The sequence below is a fragment of the Halyomorpha halys genome, unplaced genomic scaffold, assembly GCF_000696795.3.
Source record: "Halyomorpha halys isolate HHAL.00 unplaced genomic scaffold, Hhal_1.1 Scaffold324.1, whole genome shotgun sequence".
Taxonomy (NCBI): domain Eukaryota; kingdom Metazoa; phylum Arthropoda; class Insecta; order Hemiptera; family Pentatomidae; genus Halyomorpha; species Halyomorpha halys.
Window position 1 is genome coordinate 596,271 of NW_027112641.1, and position 21,056 is coordinate 617,326.

Consider the following 21,056-nt stretch of genomic DNA (forward strand, 5'->3'; position numbering starts at 1 on the left):
TATATATATATATATGTTATTATTATCTTACATAAATGAGAATTCATTGCTGATTAATGAAACAAATGTTTAGTTTTTCTTAACAATTATCAGCCTATTTTTCACAAAATTTTGTAAATTTAAAATTTTTTGAAATGTAAATTTTCAGGAAAGCATATTTTGTACTTTCCCTACCTGGAAAATTCTTTATGGATGAAAACCTTTATGTTTATTTTTGAGAACCTGGTGTATATGCAATAAGTGTGTTGTGTATTATTGAATTAATCGGTATCAACAGCTATTTCAGTAAAAATGGCAAAATCTGAAAATACCCTATTTACCGACTATATATTTCTCATTCTCAAGTACCTTTTCGTTCTGTTTTACTAGTCCTGAAGTTTTCTCTGTTAGGCTTTTAGTATATTATTTTTTTACCCTTCATAAAATTGAAACAAAAACAATTTATTTATTATTCATAAATTAATTGAAGCATCATCATTGAATAAAAATAGTCCATAATTGATTTTTTGACAAATTTATTTACCTGAAATTTTGTTTCACAGTAATTACAATAAACTTATTTAAAACTTAATGAGTTCTAATATAAGTTTGAACTGCCCTGCCTTCCTCCCTCCACTGATGATGGTCAGTTCAGTTTTTGATAACACGGTCAATTGTTCTATAATGGAGGTTTTACTGTACATATATTCTTATAAACAATTTAATAATAATGTTGGCATCTTAATACATTTATGTGTCATCTCTAAACCATAAGTGTGATCTTTGGTTTTGACATTTTAGTGTCGTTTGAATTAATTTAGTGCCTTCTGTGTATGCAGCCTGCCTTATATAAAACATTCAAGAAAAAAAGTGTGAGTGTTACACAACTGTCAACTTGAAAATTAAATAAATGTTAAATTATGTATGTTAATATAATAATATTTTTTCTTTGTGTTAAACATTTTTAATATTGTTTATGGTTCATTCTGTTTAAACATTCCATTTGTGGATAATGAATGGTTTTAATGAATTCCATTAATCATTAAATCTAGTTGAAGATTGTAATGATTTGGTTATAAATAAATACAAAAGTATTAATTTTATTTCTTATGATCCTTTGAACTTTATATTCAGGATTTTCTCACACTTAATCTTTAAATATAAGATAATCTATTTTTTTTAATGGACCTGATTTAAGCTTTTCTATTAGGCAATTATTTTATCGATACATTATTTTTTTTTGTTTTATAGAATATTTTTTCCGTACTCAATTTTTTACTTGATTCTGGAAAAGTTTCTAAATAGCAATTTGTATTAATCTTTTTTTCTAATTCTTTAGAAAAACCTTGAAATTAAATTGATGATTACTCCTGAAAGATGTCTTGTTTGAATAAATTCAATTACTGAAAAAAGTTAGTATCAACAAACTATTAATTTGAAATTAATGGTATATAAAATATGACTTTTGTTTTATAAAATAAAAGGGAAGACAAAATAGGAATTTTTAAAGTTATTAATTTCTTTGGTGTACCTTATCTACATTATTGTTGAATAAATGATTTATTTTATTTAAATGGTTGTTACTGACATTTCTTCAAAATTAATATAAATTCAGTTTTGGTACAGGAGGGGATTAAGGTTTAAGAGCTAGTTTATTGAAATCTATCTTCATTCCTAGCAGGACAGATTAAGTCAGAAAGAATTTTTTATGCTGAAGAATCGTTTTATTAAATTTTGCTACTCCTTTGGACAAGGAGTCCAATTGTAAAATAAAATACTTATTATTGTGAACATTATTTTAAAACTGTTTGAATACTCTAATTTTGGCTGGTTCCTAATTCTACATCTAGGGTGAAAACATCTTCTTCTTTATCCTTTTCTGACCTCCAGAAGCTTGCTTTCAGCTGGAATTCCACAGTTGATTATCTATTCAGCTATTTAAATCCATGGTTACTAAATAGAATCCCAAAGTTATGAAACACATTTCTGGAACCTGTAGAAAAGTTGAAAGTTGGCTTTCAGGTTCTACTTTTTCTTATATTTATGTTTCTAATATTTAGGATATAGATATAGAGCCAAATCTATTAGTCATTCATTTCCTGATCTATAATTAGATTTCTCTTGACCCTTTGGTGCTTCCAAATGCCACTTCTTTTATTCCACACTATCTTTAATCTTATAGGACTGAAGATTCATCGTTTCTGAAGTAGAAAGTTCTAAAGATGAAAAGCTTCATTCCTGGAAATAATTTGGAATATGAGGTAGATAAATCACCAAACTTCAGAAGTTTTTTTTCCCGAAGTATGCGAAATATTGACAAGTATCGATGCTTTCCTTGAATGTCCATGCCTAGCATCAGGTTAATCGGAAGGGGCCAATCTTTCTCCGCTATAATGTTCGGTTACGCACAGCCTATGAACGATGACTGCACTATAGTACAAGATCCGGTAAGTAAAAAAGGCAGTTATTTCACCCCAATTTTTGATCATTTTAAAGAAAATTATGTATTATGTAATAGTCAAAATTGATGAGTCTGCCAAGAACAGGTAGGGGGAAGAAAAAATAGCGGCTGTATCAAAACCTAAAAAACATTAATTTTTTATTCGGAGCTCTATATGTTAAAAACCACTAACAACACTAGAAAATCTAAAAGAACTGATGTTTAAAGAAGAGTAAATTTGCTGAGATATTAACCCTAATAGAGATATTTACGTCCAATAGTTCTCGAGATATAGCCTTTTAAAAAGCAACATTTCATACAAATACACTGAAATATCTGTAATTAGTTAATTTATTTTTAGAAATCTATATCTCAGAAACTATGTCTATTAGCAATAAAATTATAGCTAGTTTAATGTACTATATAAAGTAGTTTATGACATTTACCTTCGTAGGAATAGTAGTTTTCATGATATTTGTTAAAATAAATTGAATTATAGTTGTTCGGACGATAAGTTTGATTTATGAAAAACTTTATTTCTGAAATCATAGGATGTACAGATGTTTGCCAACACTCAAATTAAAGCTAGTTAAATTTACTATAAAATAGTTTATAACGTTTATCTTTCTAGGAGTAGCAGTTTTTTTGATATTTGACAAAATAAATTCACAAAATGTTAATTTCTAGTTGTTCGTATAAAACGTTTGATTTTTGAAAAAATATATCTCTAAACCCATAAGACGCACATATTTCTGCCAAAATAAAGGAAATTTAACTTCCTATAAAGTAGTTTATGACACTTATCTACGTAGGGATAGTAGTTCTTATGATATTCGCATATGAATATAAATTTGGCACATACAAAATTTGTCCGAACAACTATAAATCAATTTATTTTAGCAAATATCATGAAGACTACTATTTCTATGACGATAAACGCTACGAACTACTTTACATTAAATTAAATTAGCATTAATTTTAGTGCTAATAGACATCTATACGTCACATAGCTCCTGAGATATAGATTTCTCAAAATAAATTCAATAACTACTGATCTTTCAGTACGTGCTGTACAACATTTTTATGAAATGTTGCTTCTTAGAAAGCTATACCTCGAGAACTATTAAACGTAAATAGCTCTATTAGAGCTTACATTTTAGAAAATTTACTCTACTTTAAATGATGCTCTCTTAGATTTTCTAGTGTTGTTGGCAGTTTTGAAGAGCTCCGAATGAAAAATTAATTATTTTTACCGTTTTGAAATAGCCGCAATTTTTTATTTCCCCTACGTATACTTGGCAGACTCATCAGTTTTGACTAGTAATTATACATTGTTTTCATTAAAGTAATCAAAAATTGGGGTGAAATAACTGTCTTTCTCTCCCTCTTTGGCTCTTGTACTACTACTTGGTTAGCGAAATTCAATAACACCCACCCAATTCTCCTCGCTACTGATTTCCGCTGTTTCAAGCTGCTCGACAAATGTTTACGTGAGAAAAACGTTCAAAACCAAAGTGATTTTAAAAATGATTTCGAGACTGAATTTTTTCCAAGAATCAAAATTTCATTTCTGTTTGAATAGATAAGGTGTGTGTTAAAGAATTTCCTTGCCCAACTAGTGCAGTCATATTTGTGTGACCGTATTGTCAAAAGTATATTAATTCTGCTGGAAAAGTATATTTCTGAAGTAATGGACATCTTCGGAAGTGAGGCATATTTCCGATAAATGTTAAAAACCATACAATTTTTGCATTAAAATAAGTGTAATCAACATGAACACAAATGGGCAGAACATTATATCACCTAAAATTTAGCTCGGGAAAACTGAGGCGGAAGAGAGAAGACTGTTAGATATGAACTAAAGTAGACATCGCCCGAGGCCTAGCAATGACTCCTGTTGGGAATTAGTATTGACAACTGCTACTACCTCTTTGTTCACTTTCTAAGCTAATTAGTGCCAGTTCGAAAAGTTTGCATAACCGTTAATGTATACATGGGTTTTCGGGCGGTAACAGCTAATATTCTTAACAATAATAGATTTTTATGATTACTTTACAAAAATATAATACTTGTATACTTTCCCGGATCAAATCCTACATTTCTAATTAACGGTTCTGTATGCAAAATTCAGACAACGGAGCCTGTTACCAATCTACGTTTTTGTTAGACTTACTCTCCTTTTTTGGTTAAAAAGCTTTAGCTAGAGATGAGTTGCGCTTACCATCTTGTAATTACTATTTTGTTAAAGAACCATTGTAAAATTTTACACGCAAGGTATGCGCTTGCGATCCTGTAGGTATTACTACAAGAGCCCAAGAGGAGAATAAAAGCAGTTATCTCACCCCAATTTTTGATTACTTTAATGAAAATTGTGTATAATTAATAGTCAAAACTGATGAGTATGCCAAGTATATATTCCCAATAGGGGAAATAAAAAATGGTGGCTTTTTCAAAGAGATAAAAAAAAATTTTCACTCGGAGCTCTATATCTTAAAAAGTAGGACCAACACAAGAAAACCTAAGAGAACCTCATTTAAAGTATAGTAAATTTGCTAAAATATGAGCCCTAATAGAGTTATTTACGTTAAATATTTTTCGAGATATAGCTTTATAAAAAGCAACGTTTCAGAAAAATGTTATATGTGACGTACTGAAAGATCAGTAGTTAGTGAATTTATTTTGAAAAATTTATATCTCAAAAACCATTTGATGTACAGATGTCTATTAGTACTCAAATTAAAGCTAGTTTAATTTACTGTAAAGTAGTTCATTGCGTTTATCGTCGTAGAAATAGTAGTCTTCATGATATTTGCTAAAATAAATTGATTTGTAGTTGTTCGGACGATAAGTTTGATTTATGGAAAACTTCATTACATAAACCAGAGGAGATACCGATGCCTGCCAGCGCTCATATTAAAGCTAGTTAAATTTACTACAAAATAGTTAATTATCTTTATCTTTACTTCCTACGAAGGTAAAGGTCATTAACTTCTTTGTAGTCCATTAAACTAGCTTTAATTTGATTGATAATAGACATCTGTACGCCACATAGTTCCTGAGATATAGATTTCTCAAAATAAATTGACTAACTACTAATCTTTCAGTAGATTTTTAAGAAATTTTGCTTTTTAAAAATCTATATCTCGAGAACTGTTGGACGTAAATAGCTCTTGTAGGGCTAATATTTCAGCAAATTTACTCTTCTTTAAATAATGTTCTCTTTCCTTAGCGTGCTCTTTCCTCTCAGTCACCTATTATAACCTTGTAATACCGAGATATTCGATTTAGCAGGATTCTTTATCTTGTAGGCCACCAGTAGGAGTGTTATGCCTTTGTAATTTCCGTACTCATATCTCATATCATATTGGAGCCTTTCTTTAGGATAGGACAGATAAGGGTTTTGTATTCTTTCCTCCTCTCATATTTTTTTGATTAGTCCCAATAGCTTGGTTCTTAGAAGTTCTCCGCCATATTTGAACAGCTCTGATATGCCATGTGAATATCTCTTCTTGGGGCTTACCTTCTTTTAAGTATGTTGATGAGTATTTCAACATCGATAATATCCGGGTTTTGCACCTCTTGTGGGTCGAAGTCCTTGATTCAGAAGTTCCTGGAAATATTCTTTTCATATGTTTATTATTTCGTCTCTGGATGCCATCAGTTTGTCACCTTTTCTTGGCCTTTGCGCCTCTCTCTCGCTCTATACCCTTTCTTTCCTGATGTCTGCATTTTTTCATGATTCGTTTATTATTATGAATATTAATTATTAATTTATACTTTATGAGATCGAATCATGATTCTAGTGAGGCAGACTGGGAAGGATTTTCTTCTATTATTTTTGGTGTTATGATCTAGCCATATCAAATTAGTATCATGAACTCCAAAAACTAGGTTTTTTAAATATTCGATTTTATCAAGACTATTATAAAATTTTACTTTTTACATAAATTTATCGATCAATGGATGCATAGATTCCAGGAGAGAAGAGTCTTTAATAAGTTCAGATATACGACGAAGTATTATCTCGTTCTTTCCTATGATAGCGATTCATCAGTTAGTTACGATTGCAGTATTATCAGTAGTAAAAATACAAATACTAATTATTTCCTCAATTTCAAATTACAATTATTGTTACTTTTGTAAAGCAGTTTTCTCTCAACACTACTAAAAAAAAATTGAAAAGAAAACAAAGGAAAAAGAAAAGGTTAGACCAGAAAAAAATGGAAAAAAGAGAAAACAAAAATATGTAAAAATTGTTTTTTCTCCTTTGTAAGTGTTACAGCATATCATTCTTGTTTGTTTTGCATTTACTTGCCCTATTTTAATTAATTTAATTTTCTCTTTATTTTTTCTTAATTAATCGAAAAGAGAAAAGAGAATAGAAAAAAGAAAAGGAAAATAGGGTATTTATAAATTTGTACAGAAAAACGAAAAAGTGAAAAGAGTACAAAAAATAAAAAATCTGAAAAGAAACTAGAGAAAAGAAAAAGGGATAGGAAAAAAAGAAAAGATAAAAAATGAGAAAAGAAAAAAGAAAATAGCGGTAACAAAAAACAAATGGGATATTTAAAAATTTGTAGAGAAAAGAGAAAAAATAATAGAAAAACGAAAAAAGTAAAAAGAAGAAAAATGAATTTAGAAAAAAAGATTACGAACAAATAAAAAATATGAAAACAGAAGAAAGAAAATGGGTATTAGAAAATTAAGGATGAAAAAAGAGAAAATAATAATTAATATGAACGGAGAAAAGACAGAAAAAAAATAGAAAATTAATAAAAATGTGAAATTTGGAAAAAAGAGAATAGAAAAAAAGGGAAAAAGGGGTATCTAAAAATAATAAAGAAAAAAGAGAAAATCAAAAATGAATGAGAGAAAAAAATTGAAAAAAGAAAGAATTAGAAAAGAGAAAAGAAAAAAGAAAAGCGAAAAGAGCCAAAATCCAAGAGAAAATGAAAATTAGAAATATTGAATATATTCACAAATTCTGAGATTTACACCGTTTTACAATTTCAGGTGCTTTTTGAATCTTGCTAGATTAAACTATCCTAGAGTCTCCTCTTCCGGTTTTAAGCAAACATTTCAATAGTGATATAGGGCCGTCGCTCCCTGGGGTCTTACTGGGGCGGGTTCGGCCGGAAAGGGTTGCCTTTTTTTGTGTTCTAATTTCCTCTTGTATATATATTATATTATAATTACATTATATAATAAATAAACGTGATTCCTTCAATTAATTCTGTTAATTTAATTGAGTAAAAATTACGAACAATTCTCCAGTGAATAAATGATTCAGCTTAAAACATAACTTGCGAGTAGATAATACAATCTGTAGTAATAAAATTCTCACTCTTATTGCCAATTTCTGGAATGTAATCCAGATGTGAAACTGCTTCCTCAAAGTGAAGACATACCAACATTTCGCCCAAGCTACAGATTTAATTAATTACATTCCGATTATCTCATTAGTCTCTTGGTTGAGCTGCTTAACGATTCTGAATTAATTGTTTTAGGAAATTTTCTCTTGCAGGCGTTAAATATGGATATTTGGAGTAATCGGCAGAACGGTGTTGACGATGCAACATCCAGTATTTATTTCACTATAGACATCCTCTTGCCTGCAATTAATTCCATTATGGAGAAAGATGAGCATTAATATTTTCTGCCTCGCTAGAAAGATGGCTAATGGAAGGGAAATTATCTCGTATATTCTTCCTTCCCAATTGGAATGCGGAAAATTGCACTTGGACGGAGTTTTTATTCATTAGAACTTCCATATTAATATCTCATAGTTATCTTTAAATTTTATCTTCAGTTGTTAATTAATTTGTGTCTTACCAATATTATAATATTGATGAATTATGTATTATTATTATATAATATATAATATATTGTAAATAGAGTTACAATATATTATAAATTAAATAGTGTAAAATTATAACTAAATTACCTTATAAGGTAATAACTTTTTCCTACCTTATTAGAACAATGAACTTTTTCAATTGTGCTTTTGAAGGGAAATGAACTCTTATGAAAGTAATAATCTTGAAATTTGGATTTAATTTAAGTCTAGAACAATTTTCACAAAAAAGGTAGGTGCGCAATTTACAGTTTAGCTAATCTATTAATATAGTCTGGGAAGGTTTTGTAATTGATTTTTGTTGAACAATAAATTATTTTACCGCAATTTTGATAAACATTAATTTTTTTTAAAATTTAATTCTGTCTAGATAAGCTTCTGATAAATGTATTGTACTTTTCATTCTGACAATAGATTAAATTTACAATAGTTTGAGACCTAATTTAGTTTTATATCTTTCGTGATATCGTTCAGCAAAATATTTCCAAAAATAGGAAAATCTTAACTCTAAAACGTCTGTCATGATCCAGTATTGATATATTCAAGTATTCAAATTATTGCCAATTTCCTCAAGTTTAAACGGTATTAATTGGAATTTTACTTTGGACGCTTAGGAGCTAGCAGCCAAAAACAGACTAAAAGTTAATAAAATGTCTTTTGCAAAAAATTGCTGAAATTTGGGTTCTCGATCCCGTAAAGTAGGAAACTCAATTTGGACTTAAACTGTTAAAAATTAAGTGTACTTTCGAAGTGGAATGAACAACATTTTTTAGTCAGATGTGTATTTTATCTGATAATAGTTAAGAACTGAAAGAAAAATACATTTATAGGTTTAAACAACAAAATATGAACAGAATCTCAGAAATCACATTTTCTCCTTCTATCCACAAAAAAGTAATCCTGCTCAAATCTACGTGTAGCTGTTTGGCTGAACTAATCCTGAAAGATTTGGTGAAATAAAAAAACATGTATTTTTAATCTTGAAGGCTGTTGAGGTTGGCTTAAGGGATCTAAATGGCACTGAGATAAAGAGAGAAGAGAGTTTTATTTGTGCCGTGCTTTATTTTTCTATTATAAGATTATGGAAGTAACTTTCCTTAATTAATACGTTCTTGTCAAATATTATTACGGTTATAACATATTAAAATAACATAAATACACATACGAAGTTACTATCTGGATGCATGTGGTACAGTGCGAATCTTCAGTATCCGAAAAAGAGAAGTAGATTAGGACAGCCATGCTCTACTTGGCTGAGGTCCTTGTCTCATTTTTTGCCATTGTTGTGATTTACTATCATTTCCTCGTCTGTGGCTAATTACGAAGCCTATCAATTCAATATTTATCAGATATGTTTCGGGCTCTATACAAATATTGCAAAAATTTACTTCTTTAAACCAAAGTCAAATCGTTTACTATCCAGCAAGACTTATAAGGTATTTATTTTATTTTTTTTCCCGCAGATTATTTATGAAATGAAAAAATAATTTTATTTTGGGACAAATGTTCCCTAAGAATAAATATATGGTTCTCACATTAGGATTTATTGTCTGGCAAATTTTAAAGACATATAGGAATTTTAAGTATATAGATTAAAATTAGATAAAAAACTTAAAAGTTATATTATGATTTATAATAGTAATCTATATCATTAATGCGGAGATTTGGTTATCTAGTAAGTGAAGGAGTAGGTATTACATATAATCTTTTCAATTTCTTAAGACAAGTATTTATTGTTTCAATAAACCAACTTGTATTCAAGTAGAGTTTTGCGAAAATTAGCTATAGGTAATTGCCTATCTCTGTATCCTTGTTGTCTCAACACTCTTTATTACATCAACAGTCCAACGTTTCGGCCAAATCGGCCATCTTCGTGGACAATCTCTCTATATATAAAAGAGAGCTGTGAAATCTTTGTCCTCGACAGATTTAGTTATTACTGGACCGATTTACGTGGGGTAGTTATATTTAAATTTAAATATTTAATATTTGAATTTAACAAATTTAAATATTTAATATTTGAATTTAACAAATTTAAATATTTAATATTTGAATTTAACAAATTTAAATATTTAATATTTAAATTTGTCCATAATGAACTTTTGAATTACTGGACCGATTTACTTGCAGTTTTTTTTTAAATTTGATTTTCACTATTTACAAATCTTTTACCACACTTTCATATGTTATTCGGTCTGTTTGCATGCATTTATTTCAAGATGTTCCATTTCGCCATTGGAAGGATTAAAGATAATTAACTCCCCGAATTCCTGAAGAAAAAATATTTTGAAGAAAATTGAGAGTTTAAAATAATGAAATGAATTATTAAATCCCATATTCATGCACTATAAAAACAATATAACAATAATAAAACTAACATAACATCAATCTTCATCCTTATTGGTGATTAACTTCAAAATTTTTTAAAAGAATTGACTCACCAGTCTTCCTAGAGAGATAATCCAGATTAGATGAAATGAATTAGTTGACTTTTTTTTACTCTTTTAAAAATATTTTACCACTTTTTGATATGCCAGTCACAGTTTTTTGGATATAGTACTAATATTGAAACACAGTGAGTGATTTTGTTTCAAAACTATATATGTTACTTGCTATTATTATTATTATCTTTACTTAAACCACTGCAAAGTATGGTGTAGATTCGTTGAATAATGTTGGAGCTATTAATATTAAAAAAAAAAAATATGATTGCAACTTTATACCATGTATTGGTTAATTTATGTTAACAAAACATAATAATAAAGTATTTTAAAATGTTTAACATTAACTAAAAAATATAATAAACTTTATGAAACTATCGATTTTTTCATTAAATATAATCCTCAAATTTACAGTGTATAGCAATGATACCAACCGATATGCCATTTATTTCAACCTTTCTTTCATGAGATGCTAAAAATGAATGTCATCGAATAAATTGGATCAATTTATGTTACCAAATCATTAAAATAAAGTATACGTGTAGGTTTAATTTGATTAAATAATTAAATTTATAACAAGCTATCCATTGGATTCATTAAATCTATATACATCAAATATAGCAATAGCGGAGCATTGCCGGGTCAGCAAGTCTTAAATATAAATTTAAACCTCATATCCAATTTTTTTAAAACGTTTTGCAGGCGATTCTGCACAGGTCATTAATAGCAAGTCAAATCACCCTATTTTGTCTCAATTTTATTAATTTTTAAAACTTCCAATTTTAGATCTAATAGTGTTAAGTTGATGTAAAATTAAAAATTAATGAAATTGAAAATCTGAGCAGAATCGCCAGCAAAACGTTTTAAAAAATTGGATATGAGGTGTAAATTTATATTAAAAATTGCCCTTGAGGATGGCTCAGTTGGACGAAACGTTGGACTGTGGATGATATAATAAAGAGTTTTGAGACTTAAAATGGATACCAGTTAGTTTATTTAAGAAATAGGTGTTTTTTGAAGGAAAGTAATTATTATTTTCACCAGAAAGAACATTCCAGCATATATTCATGTGCAAAAGTATTTTGAAAGAAGTAAATTTTTTATTATTATAAACTCAGCGAATCTCTTAGCTCTCTAACCACAGCTTCGGTGTTTTTGGGAACACGCAGCAAAGGTGTCAACTTGTGAGTTAAACTAACCTAGAACTAAAACTAAATCCAGTTTGGGAGTAGTTCTAGCTAAGGTCTACTAAAAAGATAAGGTAATCTTATTTGTCTGGAATAATTAATTCCAGATATAAGTTAAGTTAGGTTAGATCAAATATTCCTTTAATCTTTCAAACTATATAATTTGACTATATAAATAAATAGGTATGGATTTGAGTTCGGCTTTAGCAAATAATTGTTAATTATTATTATATATCATACTATTACATTACCCTTGGATCGATCCTGGGATAAATCTAGTCCCTATAAAGTGGATAACATCAATGAGAGGAAAAATCTGACAGTTGAGCGTGAACTTGACCAAATTATCTTGCACATCCATAGGCCTAAAAACAATACTTCCAGTAAGTACTAAACCCCAGATTCTTCATAGGTTCTATTAGTACAGGTAATATATACACTTGAAATATATTATATACATATACAAATATATTAGTATCGAAAGGTTTCTTATCCACGAAAGACCACAATCTCAACCAAAACGTGCAGATGCATATCACAAAACCGAAAAGATATCCTACACACTAAAACACCAACTTTTACCGTGTTTCAATATTTTCATATATCGCCTCACATAAAACGTAATCTACTTGACATTTTATCAAGGACAACAAACGAAGAAGTCGCGGTTTACCTCTACGCAGCTGTAGACTGGTATTTAAGCATTTCATAACTGAAGGACGTATTTGAAGAATTACGTCTTGAACAATGTGATGTCGTTTCACAAGAATGTTCCGGTATTAAGAAAAAATTATTCCATTTTTTACATTATTTCTTACCACTCGCTATGGTAAAGTTATTTCTAATAATAAAAATGTTACATCGACATTAGTAAGGTCTTATTACAGAGTTTCATCCTGAAGGAAATTTGAAATTATTCTGATAAAAAATTTATTATTATAATGAAATTAGTAAAAAAAAACAGTATAACAATTTGGAATTGGTAGAGTATATTTTTGATGATTTTTATTCAGCACTGGTTTGGTAAACCTTAAAATAGAAGGGATGACTTGAGAAGTTCACAAGAGTTTGTAATATCAAATCGGTGAATTACTCCCAAAATAATTTTGCTCAAAGTTATTAGCAGGTAAAATATTAAAATGGTTAGAAATAATACATATTTTTTAATAAACAAAAAGTTACCCGATATTTCGTTTGTAAAGCCAAATCTAATGAGTAAATTTAGTAAGAAGTAAATTTGTAAATTTCTTTGTAAAAAAATAAATAAAAATCAATTTAATGCAGTAATATATGTTTGCTGTGTAAAGGTTAGGTAATCCACTAAGCGGGGCCGTCCGTAGCTCAGATGAATAGGCCTAGGACTGTCGTTATTAGATCTGGAGCGGCGCCGGTACGAATCCGGTCTGGGGGCGTTGACTTTTTTCATTAAGTGGCGATCCCACAAAATGAAAAACTTGAATATGGTTAGAATAGGTTGGCGACCTGTAGGTAACTAGGCAAACATAACCTTCGCTGTTGATTGCCTTAATAAAAAAAAATCCACTAAGCATTGAAAAAAAACACGATTAAAAAATTTTGGCTTTTGTACATTCACTTATTTTAGTGCCATATATTGCCAAAATGTAGTTATGGTAATTTAACTAAGCACAGCAGTATAATGGTCTCATTTAGACGGTTTTTGTTTTGTTCTGTAAGTTGGGTAAATTTTTCTTCTTTCATACGAGTCGCTTAAATTTTCTATAGAATTTATACAATCTGTAAAACTTTTTTTTTGCTTTAGATTTAATTTATTGGAGGATAAAAATAAATCCCAACAAATCATATTTACTCTTCGTCGTAAACCTGCCGACTGCCCTACAGTATACTTTAATAATGTGGCTCTTACCCCTGTAGAACAGATTCGTTATCTTGGACTACACCTTGACAAACGACTAACCTGGAATCCTCACACAAGACTGAAAAGACAGGAAACTGCACGCAGATTCCGACTATTACAGCACTTACTAGACAAACGGTCTAAACTTCCAAAACATTACAAAAGACTGATCTACATGACTGTAATAAGGCCAATCTGGACATACGGAGTTGAGCTTTAGGGCTCCATTAAACCTTCGAATTCCTCTCGTATCCAATCATTACAATCCAAAATCCTTCGTAAAATCCTCAATGCTCCTTATTTTGTTACTAATAAAACCATCCATAAAGACCTCAATGTTCCTTATGTAACCGATCTAGCCCGAACCCGATATTATTCCTTATAATAAACTCCCTAACCACACAAACCCACTGGTTTCTAACCTTGCTTCCTCTTCCATTCCTTGCAATCCTCCGAGGTGCCTGATAAGAAGATGGCCTCGTGACCTTATATTGTAAACTGTTTTTAGAGTTCTACTACTGGGTAGTTTCCCTACATGCTGTTTCATATCATTATGTCATTATGATCAAATTTACTTGTTGTATTTTTTATACAGTTGTAAATATCAATAAATAAAAAAAAAGATTTAATTTTTTTAACCAAATTTTTTTCAAAGCTAGCCTTTCTGCACATATGCTGTACCAGTGCCCGCCAGTTATGTTCGGATTTTCCTCGTGTTGGAACAGACTTGATGTGTGTTACATTCTGAATACTTCTAGTAGCCAGGCGTTTTCACCCTGATTGTATCTCGACTGCTTTGTGGCATAATGAGTGAGCAATTCGTGCAGTGTTTAAAATTGAGTAACTTCCTGCATCGTTGTAATAATTACGGGATAACTGTAACAGCCGATAAATGCTCAAAGACAATTATGGCGTTACAATATCAATTTCTACTTTCTTCCTTTTTTTTTTAGATAAAGAGGTTCAATTTTCTTCTATTATGTACTTCGCTTATGGATAAGTTTTTATCGTATCTTACAATTAATTCATCCTTCAATATAATGTATTAAATTAATTCAGAATCAGTTATAGCTTATGTAAGTTGTTTAAGTATCAATCACTTTAAAATCGTATCAACAACTATTATTTCATTTATTTGTTAGTATTTAATTGTGTAATAGTTTCTTTTACTATGTACCTCAAACGTTCTTTTGTAGTAATTATTTATTGCGCCAGGTACGTACGAAGAAAATGTCTATTAATACCTCCAAGTTCTTTTTAGACATTATGGAAAGAAAGAAAAGTAGCTATGGCGGCAGTCAAAGAAACATGACCACCGGAGAGTAGAGGAGTGTTACAGTGGGATCGAGCTATAACCTGTGCTTATACAACAGGATGGGATGTAACTGGTATAAATAAGTTGTCTGTATTATTGATTTTTTTCTAGTATTCCTATAATAAAAATAATTACAAAAAAATAAATAAAAGTTTAATGAATTCGAGAACAATTCGGGTACAAGTCGGGATTTATACATATGAAAAATAAAATCAATTAAGATTTTATAAAATATTTTTCACACTAGAAGATGTTTCTTGTTATTGTATTTGCTATTATTGTAAACATACATTTCTATTGGCATAATTTTTTTATCAACGTTTCAAAGTTGTTTTCCCATCTTCAGGATCAACAATCTTATCAGTGATTACTGTCGTTTCAACATATCTATCCATGATTCTATATTTCGTCCTTGATTAAAATATTTTTTTATTGTACACTACTTTCAGGTATGATATATTTTAATTAAGTACGAAATATAAAATTATATGCATCAAAATGACAATTTATACTGACAAGATTTTTGGTCATGAAGATGGGGAAAAAAGCCCCGAAACATTGATAAAAAAATTTATGTGTCGAGGTAGTTGTGTTAGATGATCTGACTCCAATAATGTTAGGTACGCTTGACCAGAAGGCCTCGGCAGTGCGTGTTCAATACAGGTAAGGTGATTAGGAGGTGAATTCACAGGATGAAACTTAGGGGTCACAGCCGTAATTTCTGTAAGGATGGTAACCTCATCCTGTAGGGTACTATTCCTGTAGGTGCGAAGGAGTAGCTCTATTTATGAAATCAACATATTGACATTTATAATTCTAATTACCTGTTTATATATAACGTTATAAAATTATTTACATTTTAATGAATAAATTACTAGAGAAAACAAGGATGGTGCTCCAAGGTGGAACAAATTGAAGCTCTTCGTCTTGATGGGAAGGGATAGAAGTGTTAGAACGGCTGTAATATTGTTACGGTGGCTGTAATAATAAAGATATTGATAGGAAAGAGTTTTCACAAAAATACCTAATACAATAGTTCATTTTATAGAATCAGGGTTTTGGAAATAAGATCGAACAATAAGCTTAGTACCAATGTGCTATTGCTATTACCAAGCGAAAAAAGAAAAATAAGCCATAAAAATATTCAAGTATTTAATTCGTTTTCATTATCAAAAATATAATAAAATTTGAATGATTTTATCTGAGTATTTTTATTCACAAAAACATTTGTTCAGCTCTTTAAAAATAATCATGCAAACAAAATATGCACTGAAATGAAAATCGGGGTCTTGATTTGACCCAGATCAACGTATTCTGGGCGGTCTAATACTAATAATAAAATAAAATAAATATTTATAATATAAAAAGAAAGACATCATTTTAGTCCTTGAAACTACTTGGAATGATTGACAAAAATCCATTTTCAAAATACAATCATCATAATTTGAAAATAAGATTTTTTTTTTAAATATTTATTTATTGCTATTTACAACTGTACATTATAATACATTCAGTAAATTTGATCTAAGTTAATTTGGAGTGTTACAGGCGTGTAGGGAAACTACCCATTAGATGAGTGCTTACCAGATTTTACATTAGCTGGTCTCGTGGCCATCGTAGCTCAGTTTTAGGCGCCTCGGAGGATTGTCAGGAATGGAAGAGGATGCAAGGTTGATTTTAATTACAAATAATGATATTTAACTTTAAACTTAAATAAATCATAAATTATATGTTATGCACATTACGAAGAAGCAAATTTCAATAGGCTTGAAAATATATTCCTTTAAAAAGTTTTTTAAAACTGTTGAATGCAAGCGATGATAACCAAAGAAACACTCGTGAGTATTCTATATTGAACTTGAGTCGGTATATGGAATATATGCTTGGTTGATAGGAGGCTAGATTTGATCTTGACAGGACGTGAGGACACCCCTGGGGCAAGGACTGGACCGGGCAACTTCGAGGGGGGAGGCTTAGTGGGGATCGAAAGTGGAAGTGAGCAGTCTTCAGTATCGAGGGTGAGAGTGTCGCGGTAGTACCTCGAGGCAAAGAACATGAAGGTAGGACCCAAACGTAGCTAAAAATTGATTTATAAAATTAAAGTTAGAATTAGTAATAAAAATTAATTGCCAGAGTATAGCTTATATTAATTTTCATTTTGTCTAGAAATACGAAATGTTTTTACTGGAGAGGCTTGCTAAGCTATAGCTTTATTTTTTCATCAGTATTTGACAAATGGCTGCATCTGTCGTGATGATAAGCGTATGTGAACTATGGATGATTCATGGTTGGCACAAAAAGTGCAAGTGCTGTGATTTTAATTCACAAAGTAATTGAAAAAAAAAGAAAATAATCTCAAAGAAAAAAATTTTGATCTTTTTTTTTTGTTTCAAAATTATATGTTTTGACTAACAGTAGGAGTGCATAACAGTAGCAACTCAACTGAACGAAAAATATATTTAAAATTAGAAGATATTTAAAAAAAAAAAAATTAAATAAAAAAATCAGAAGTACAACTATACACTAATAACTTCAAGTAACACCATATTTAAAGATTTCCATTTTCTGCAATGATGGTCATTCAAACATTTTACAATACTGAGATATAATTTTTTGTGGGTTCATCGTTTTCGTTGTTAGTTCATAGATGGTATAACCACGTCGAAGGAGGGTTGTATCTATTCTGAAGGACATGAAGTAGAACTCGAGGAACAATTATATAGCATTAACTCGTATATTGGAAATTAAAACTGAATGTGGTCAAACAATAAATCTGTTTTATTTGTAACCGAATGATAAACATATTAATTTATCTCACAATTTGATCACCTTAATTTTGATTTTTTTTTAATTTATCCTTTTATCGTGCCTTCAGTTCGAAAACTAAAACATTTTATTTTATTTTTCTTATGTTTTTCTATTAAATAATTAGAAATGAAATTAATTGACTATATTCAATCGCAGGAAGGCTTATAAAAAAAAAATTGTAGTTGCTGACGAAGGAGACACATTATCTCCGAAGTGTTCATAGTAAAAATAAATTTAATTAAGCTCTGATGCGTTTTAATTTTTGACCTGAAGGCACGATGGAAGGATAAAAAAAATGATAAAAATATTATTTTTACATTCTAACTAAGTACTACATTTATTTGTTATAAGTTATAGGTTATTTAAATATTTTATATTGTGCACATTATCATTTGAAAATTGTAAGCCCAAATTATGTACTAGTTTGTAAACTAGTGATAAGAGTAAGGAAAATACTATAACTTATGTAGGGATTTCTTTTTATGAATTTTATAATAAAATAAGGATTGGAATTAAATATACAAGTTGACTTAAAAACTTCTACTATTCAGATTTCTCTCTTTCAGCTTAAATTCGAAACATAAAGTTAAATTTAATAAGATTATGAAGATTTTCAATTGACTAATTTGAAAATTTTCAATTTTGTTGTGGTTTAATTACTGCTCAGCTAAAATGAGTAATTTATTGTTGGCTATTTTGAGTCAAATCCTCTTAATTCAAAAAATATCTTTCTGATATCTCGGAACTGTCTGAGCTTGTTCTTCCTGACACGAGGCTTTTGATTGGTTCTATTAAAATAGTCTCATGGTCAGATATCAATTATTCCATGATATAAATATTTAGGTGTTTTGCTTATTTTCGTCTTTACAAAATTTATATTTCTTTAAAAAAATATAACTATACACTATATGACTATAACCCCCCCATAATTGATTGTTAAAAAAATACAATGGTTATAATACCATGTAAGGCCCATCAGGCCGATCTCGTATTAAATAAATAAAATAAAATATTCTAATTGATTTTTATAACAAATTTAATATAAATGTTCTTCACTAATTTTATTTAAGAACTACTAATTACGAGTCTTTGTAAAGATAACCAATTAAACATATATATATAAAATGATTTTCGAATGTTTCTTTATATCACTTCATAAAAAAAAATGGTTAAAAATGCATAATTAAATAAATAAATATATATTTTGGACACAATCAACAACTACGTTTATGTAGTTTCGGTCAATAAATCATTCTGTATCCCTATTTCAAAAAGTATTCAAAAACTGTTGAAGAAATAGATCTAAATAAAAGCTGTATTGATCAGAAGTATTTTCATTATAAAAATACTTTTGTAAATTAACAATATTTAAAATTTAACTAATTTATATTTAGTAAAAAAAAAAAAAAGAAAAATGTTTTTAAAAGTAAAACTGATAAAATAGTTAATTTTTTTCAACTTGGATAAATTTATGTAAATTCTAATATGAATTCTATACAATGTATACATTATTTAATGCATGAATTTAACTTTTTAATCGGATATTTATGATTTACATACTTATATATAAACACAAGTTTGTAAAATCATACATCTTAATGCTAGTGCATTGTTATGTTTTGGCAAACAAAATTTTATTTAATTATGCTTAATTTAATTTTTGACAAGCAGTCAATAAGATCAAAGTTAACAGTTACAGCATAATTGGAACCACCATAAATATTTTTAACCTACAGACACTTACAGCCTACTTTTATTATACAGATAAATGATGAAAGGAGTAAGTTACTGATTTAAGCTTAACTGACTTAAATAATAATAAATATTAATGAACTTAGGTTAAAAAGACCAAATAAATTAAATATATTAATAAATTTAATGTTATTCAACTTTATTGATAAATATTGATCAGAAATAAAGACGATTTAGTGTTTTGTGGGTTAAAAATATACTTCTAAAAAAGATTTAAGTTTGTAATTTTCGTTCCCGCTCATTCTCCATTTTTTGAGTCAGTTAATTCGGAGAAAGAGAGACAGAAAATTATAGCGAGAAGGTTGGTCGATGTACATGGCACAATCTCACAAGAGGAGATCATAACACACATAACATAGGAGATTATTATTAAATTTAGTCTTATTAATTTTTTTATTATTATTTGATATTAAATCTTTTAATTCCTTTTAGTCAGTTGTATCATAATTATCATACTTGATAAATAAAATTATATAGAGTAACAAACATAAATCATTAATAAATTTCAATTACCATCAATAATTTTGTAGTTTTATTCTTTATTGACAAGATTCACATAAAATTGAAGTATTTCAAAGTAAATCATTTATATAAATTCATACACCTAGAATGGTTCAGATATATATGATCCTGCAATCTTTTGTAACATTCAAGTTAACTCTTTCTAAAAAGACTTTGTGGTTAGCATTTCCTGATTTATATCAGGTTTCTGCTCGCTTATGCGAAGTGCGAATAACTAAAAACGTTATTCCCTGATGAAACCACCGGAGGATCATAAATCTATGCCACACCTTCATGGATCATTGTATCCACCTCCGCCTTCAATATATTACATAACCTGAACTGTTTACGACCTGTCGTCAGGAAACCATCAAGAGATAAATTGGCAATGAAGAGGTGAAAGACATCACTCCTCAAGATCGCCCAGCCGTGGCTCCTCTCTCTCCTAATAACAATCCTCTTCCTGCCCCTAGTGGTCAGGAAGTAATAGTGACCATCCCATCGGCAGGCCGTTATCATACCAATATCCTGGAAAATTACTAAATCGAAACGGTCATCTGGGTGCATAAGAAGCGTGCCAGAGGTAAAAGATTGAAACTTCTTGATCCCAGTCAGTAGAAATAATTATAGAAAATGTGGTGCTGTTTTTAAATGCTAGTTATTTTAAATTTTATTATTGAGATTTCAAGGCCTATCTGGACATACGGAGTTGAGCTTTGGGGCTCCACTAAACCATCAAATTCCTCCAGAATCCAATCCTTACAATCCAAAATCCTTCGTAAAATCCTTAATAGCTACTTACTTTGTCACAAATCAAGTTATCCATCAGGACCTCAATATTCCATATGTTGCCGATTTGGCCAGAACCAGATACCGTTCCTTCCATAATAAACTTCTCAACCA

At 29.4% G+C, this 21,056-nt stretch overlaps 1 protein-coding gene and 1 long non-coding RNA gene across 3 annotated transcripts in view; one reads left to right on the forward strand and one right to left on the reverse strand.

Moving 5' to 3' along the window:
• LOC106681293 (uncharacterized) overlaps positions 1-21,056 on the reverse strand; it is a 34,854-nt gene that overhangs the window by 5,003 nt on the left and 8,795 nt on the right. The window contains exon 2 of the long non-coding RNA XR_001343223.2: positions 12,153-12,266. This is a non-coding gene — a long non-coding RNA (uncharacterized lncRNA). The remainder of the gene's footprint in view (positions 1-12,152; positions 12,267-21,056) is intronic.
• The window catches only part of LOC106681291 (uncharacterized), a 91,355-nt gene continuing 87,357 nt past the window's right edge, over positions 17,059-21,056 (forward strand). For both annotated transcript variants that reach the window (XR_001343222.2, XM_014421534.2), the window contains exon 1: positions 17,059-17,152. Coding sequence is in view for 1 of the 2 variants with exons in the window: in XM_014421534.2 (XP_014277020.1) it covers positions 17,147-17,152 (6 nt within the window). In the remaining variant the exon portion in view is untranslated. The remainder of the gene's footprint in view (positions 17,153-21,056) is intronic.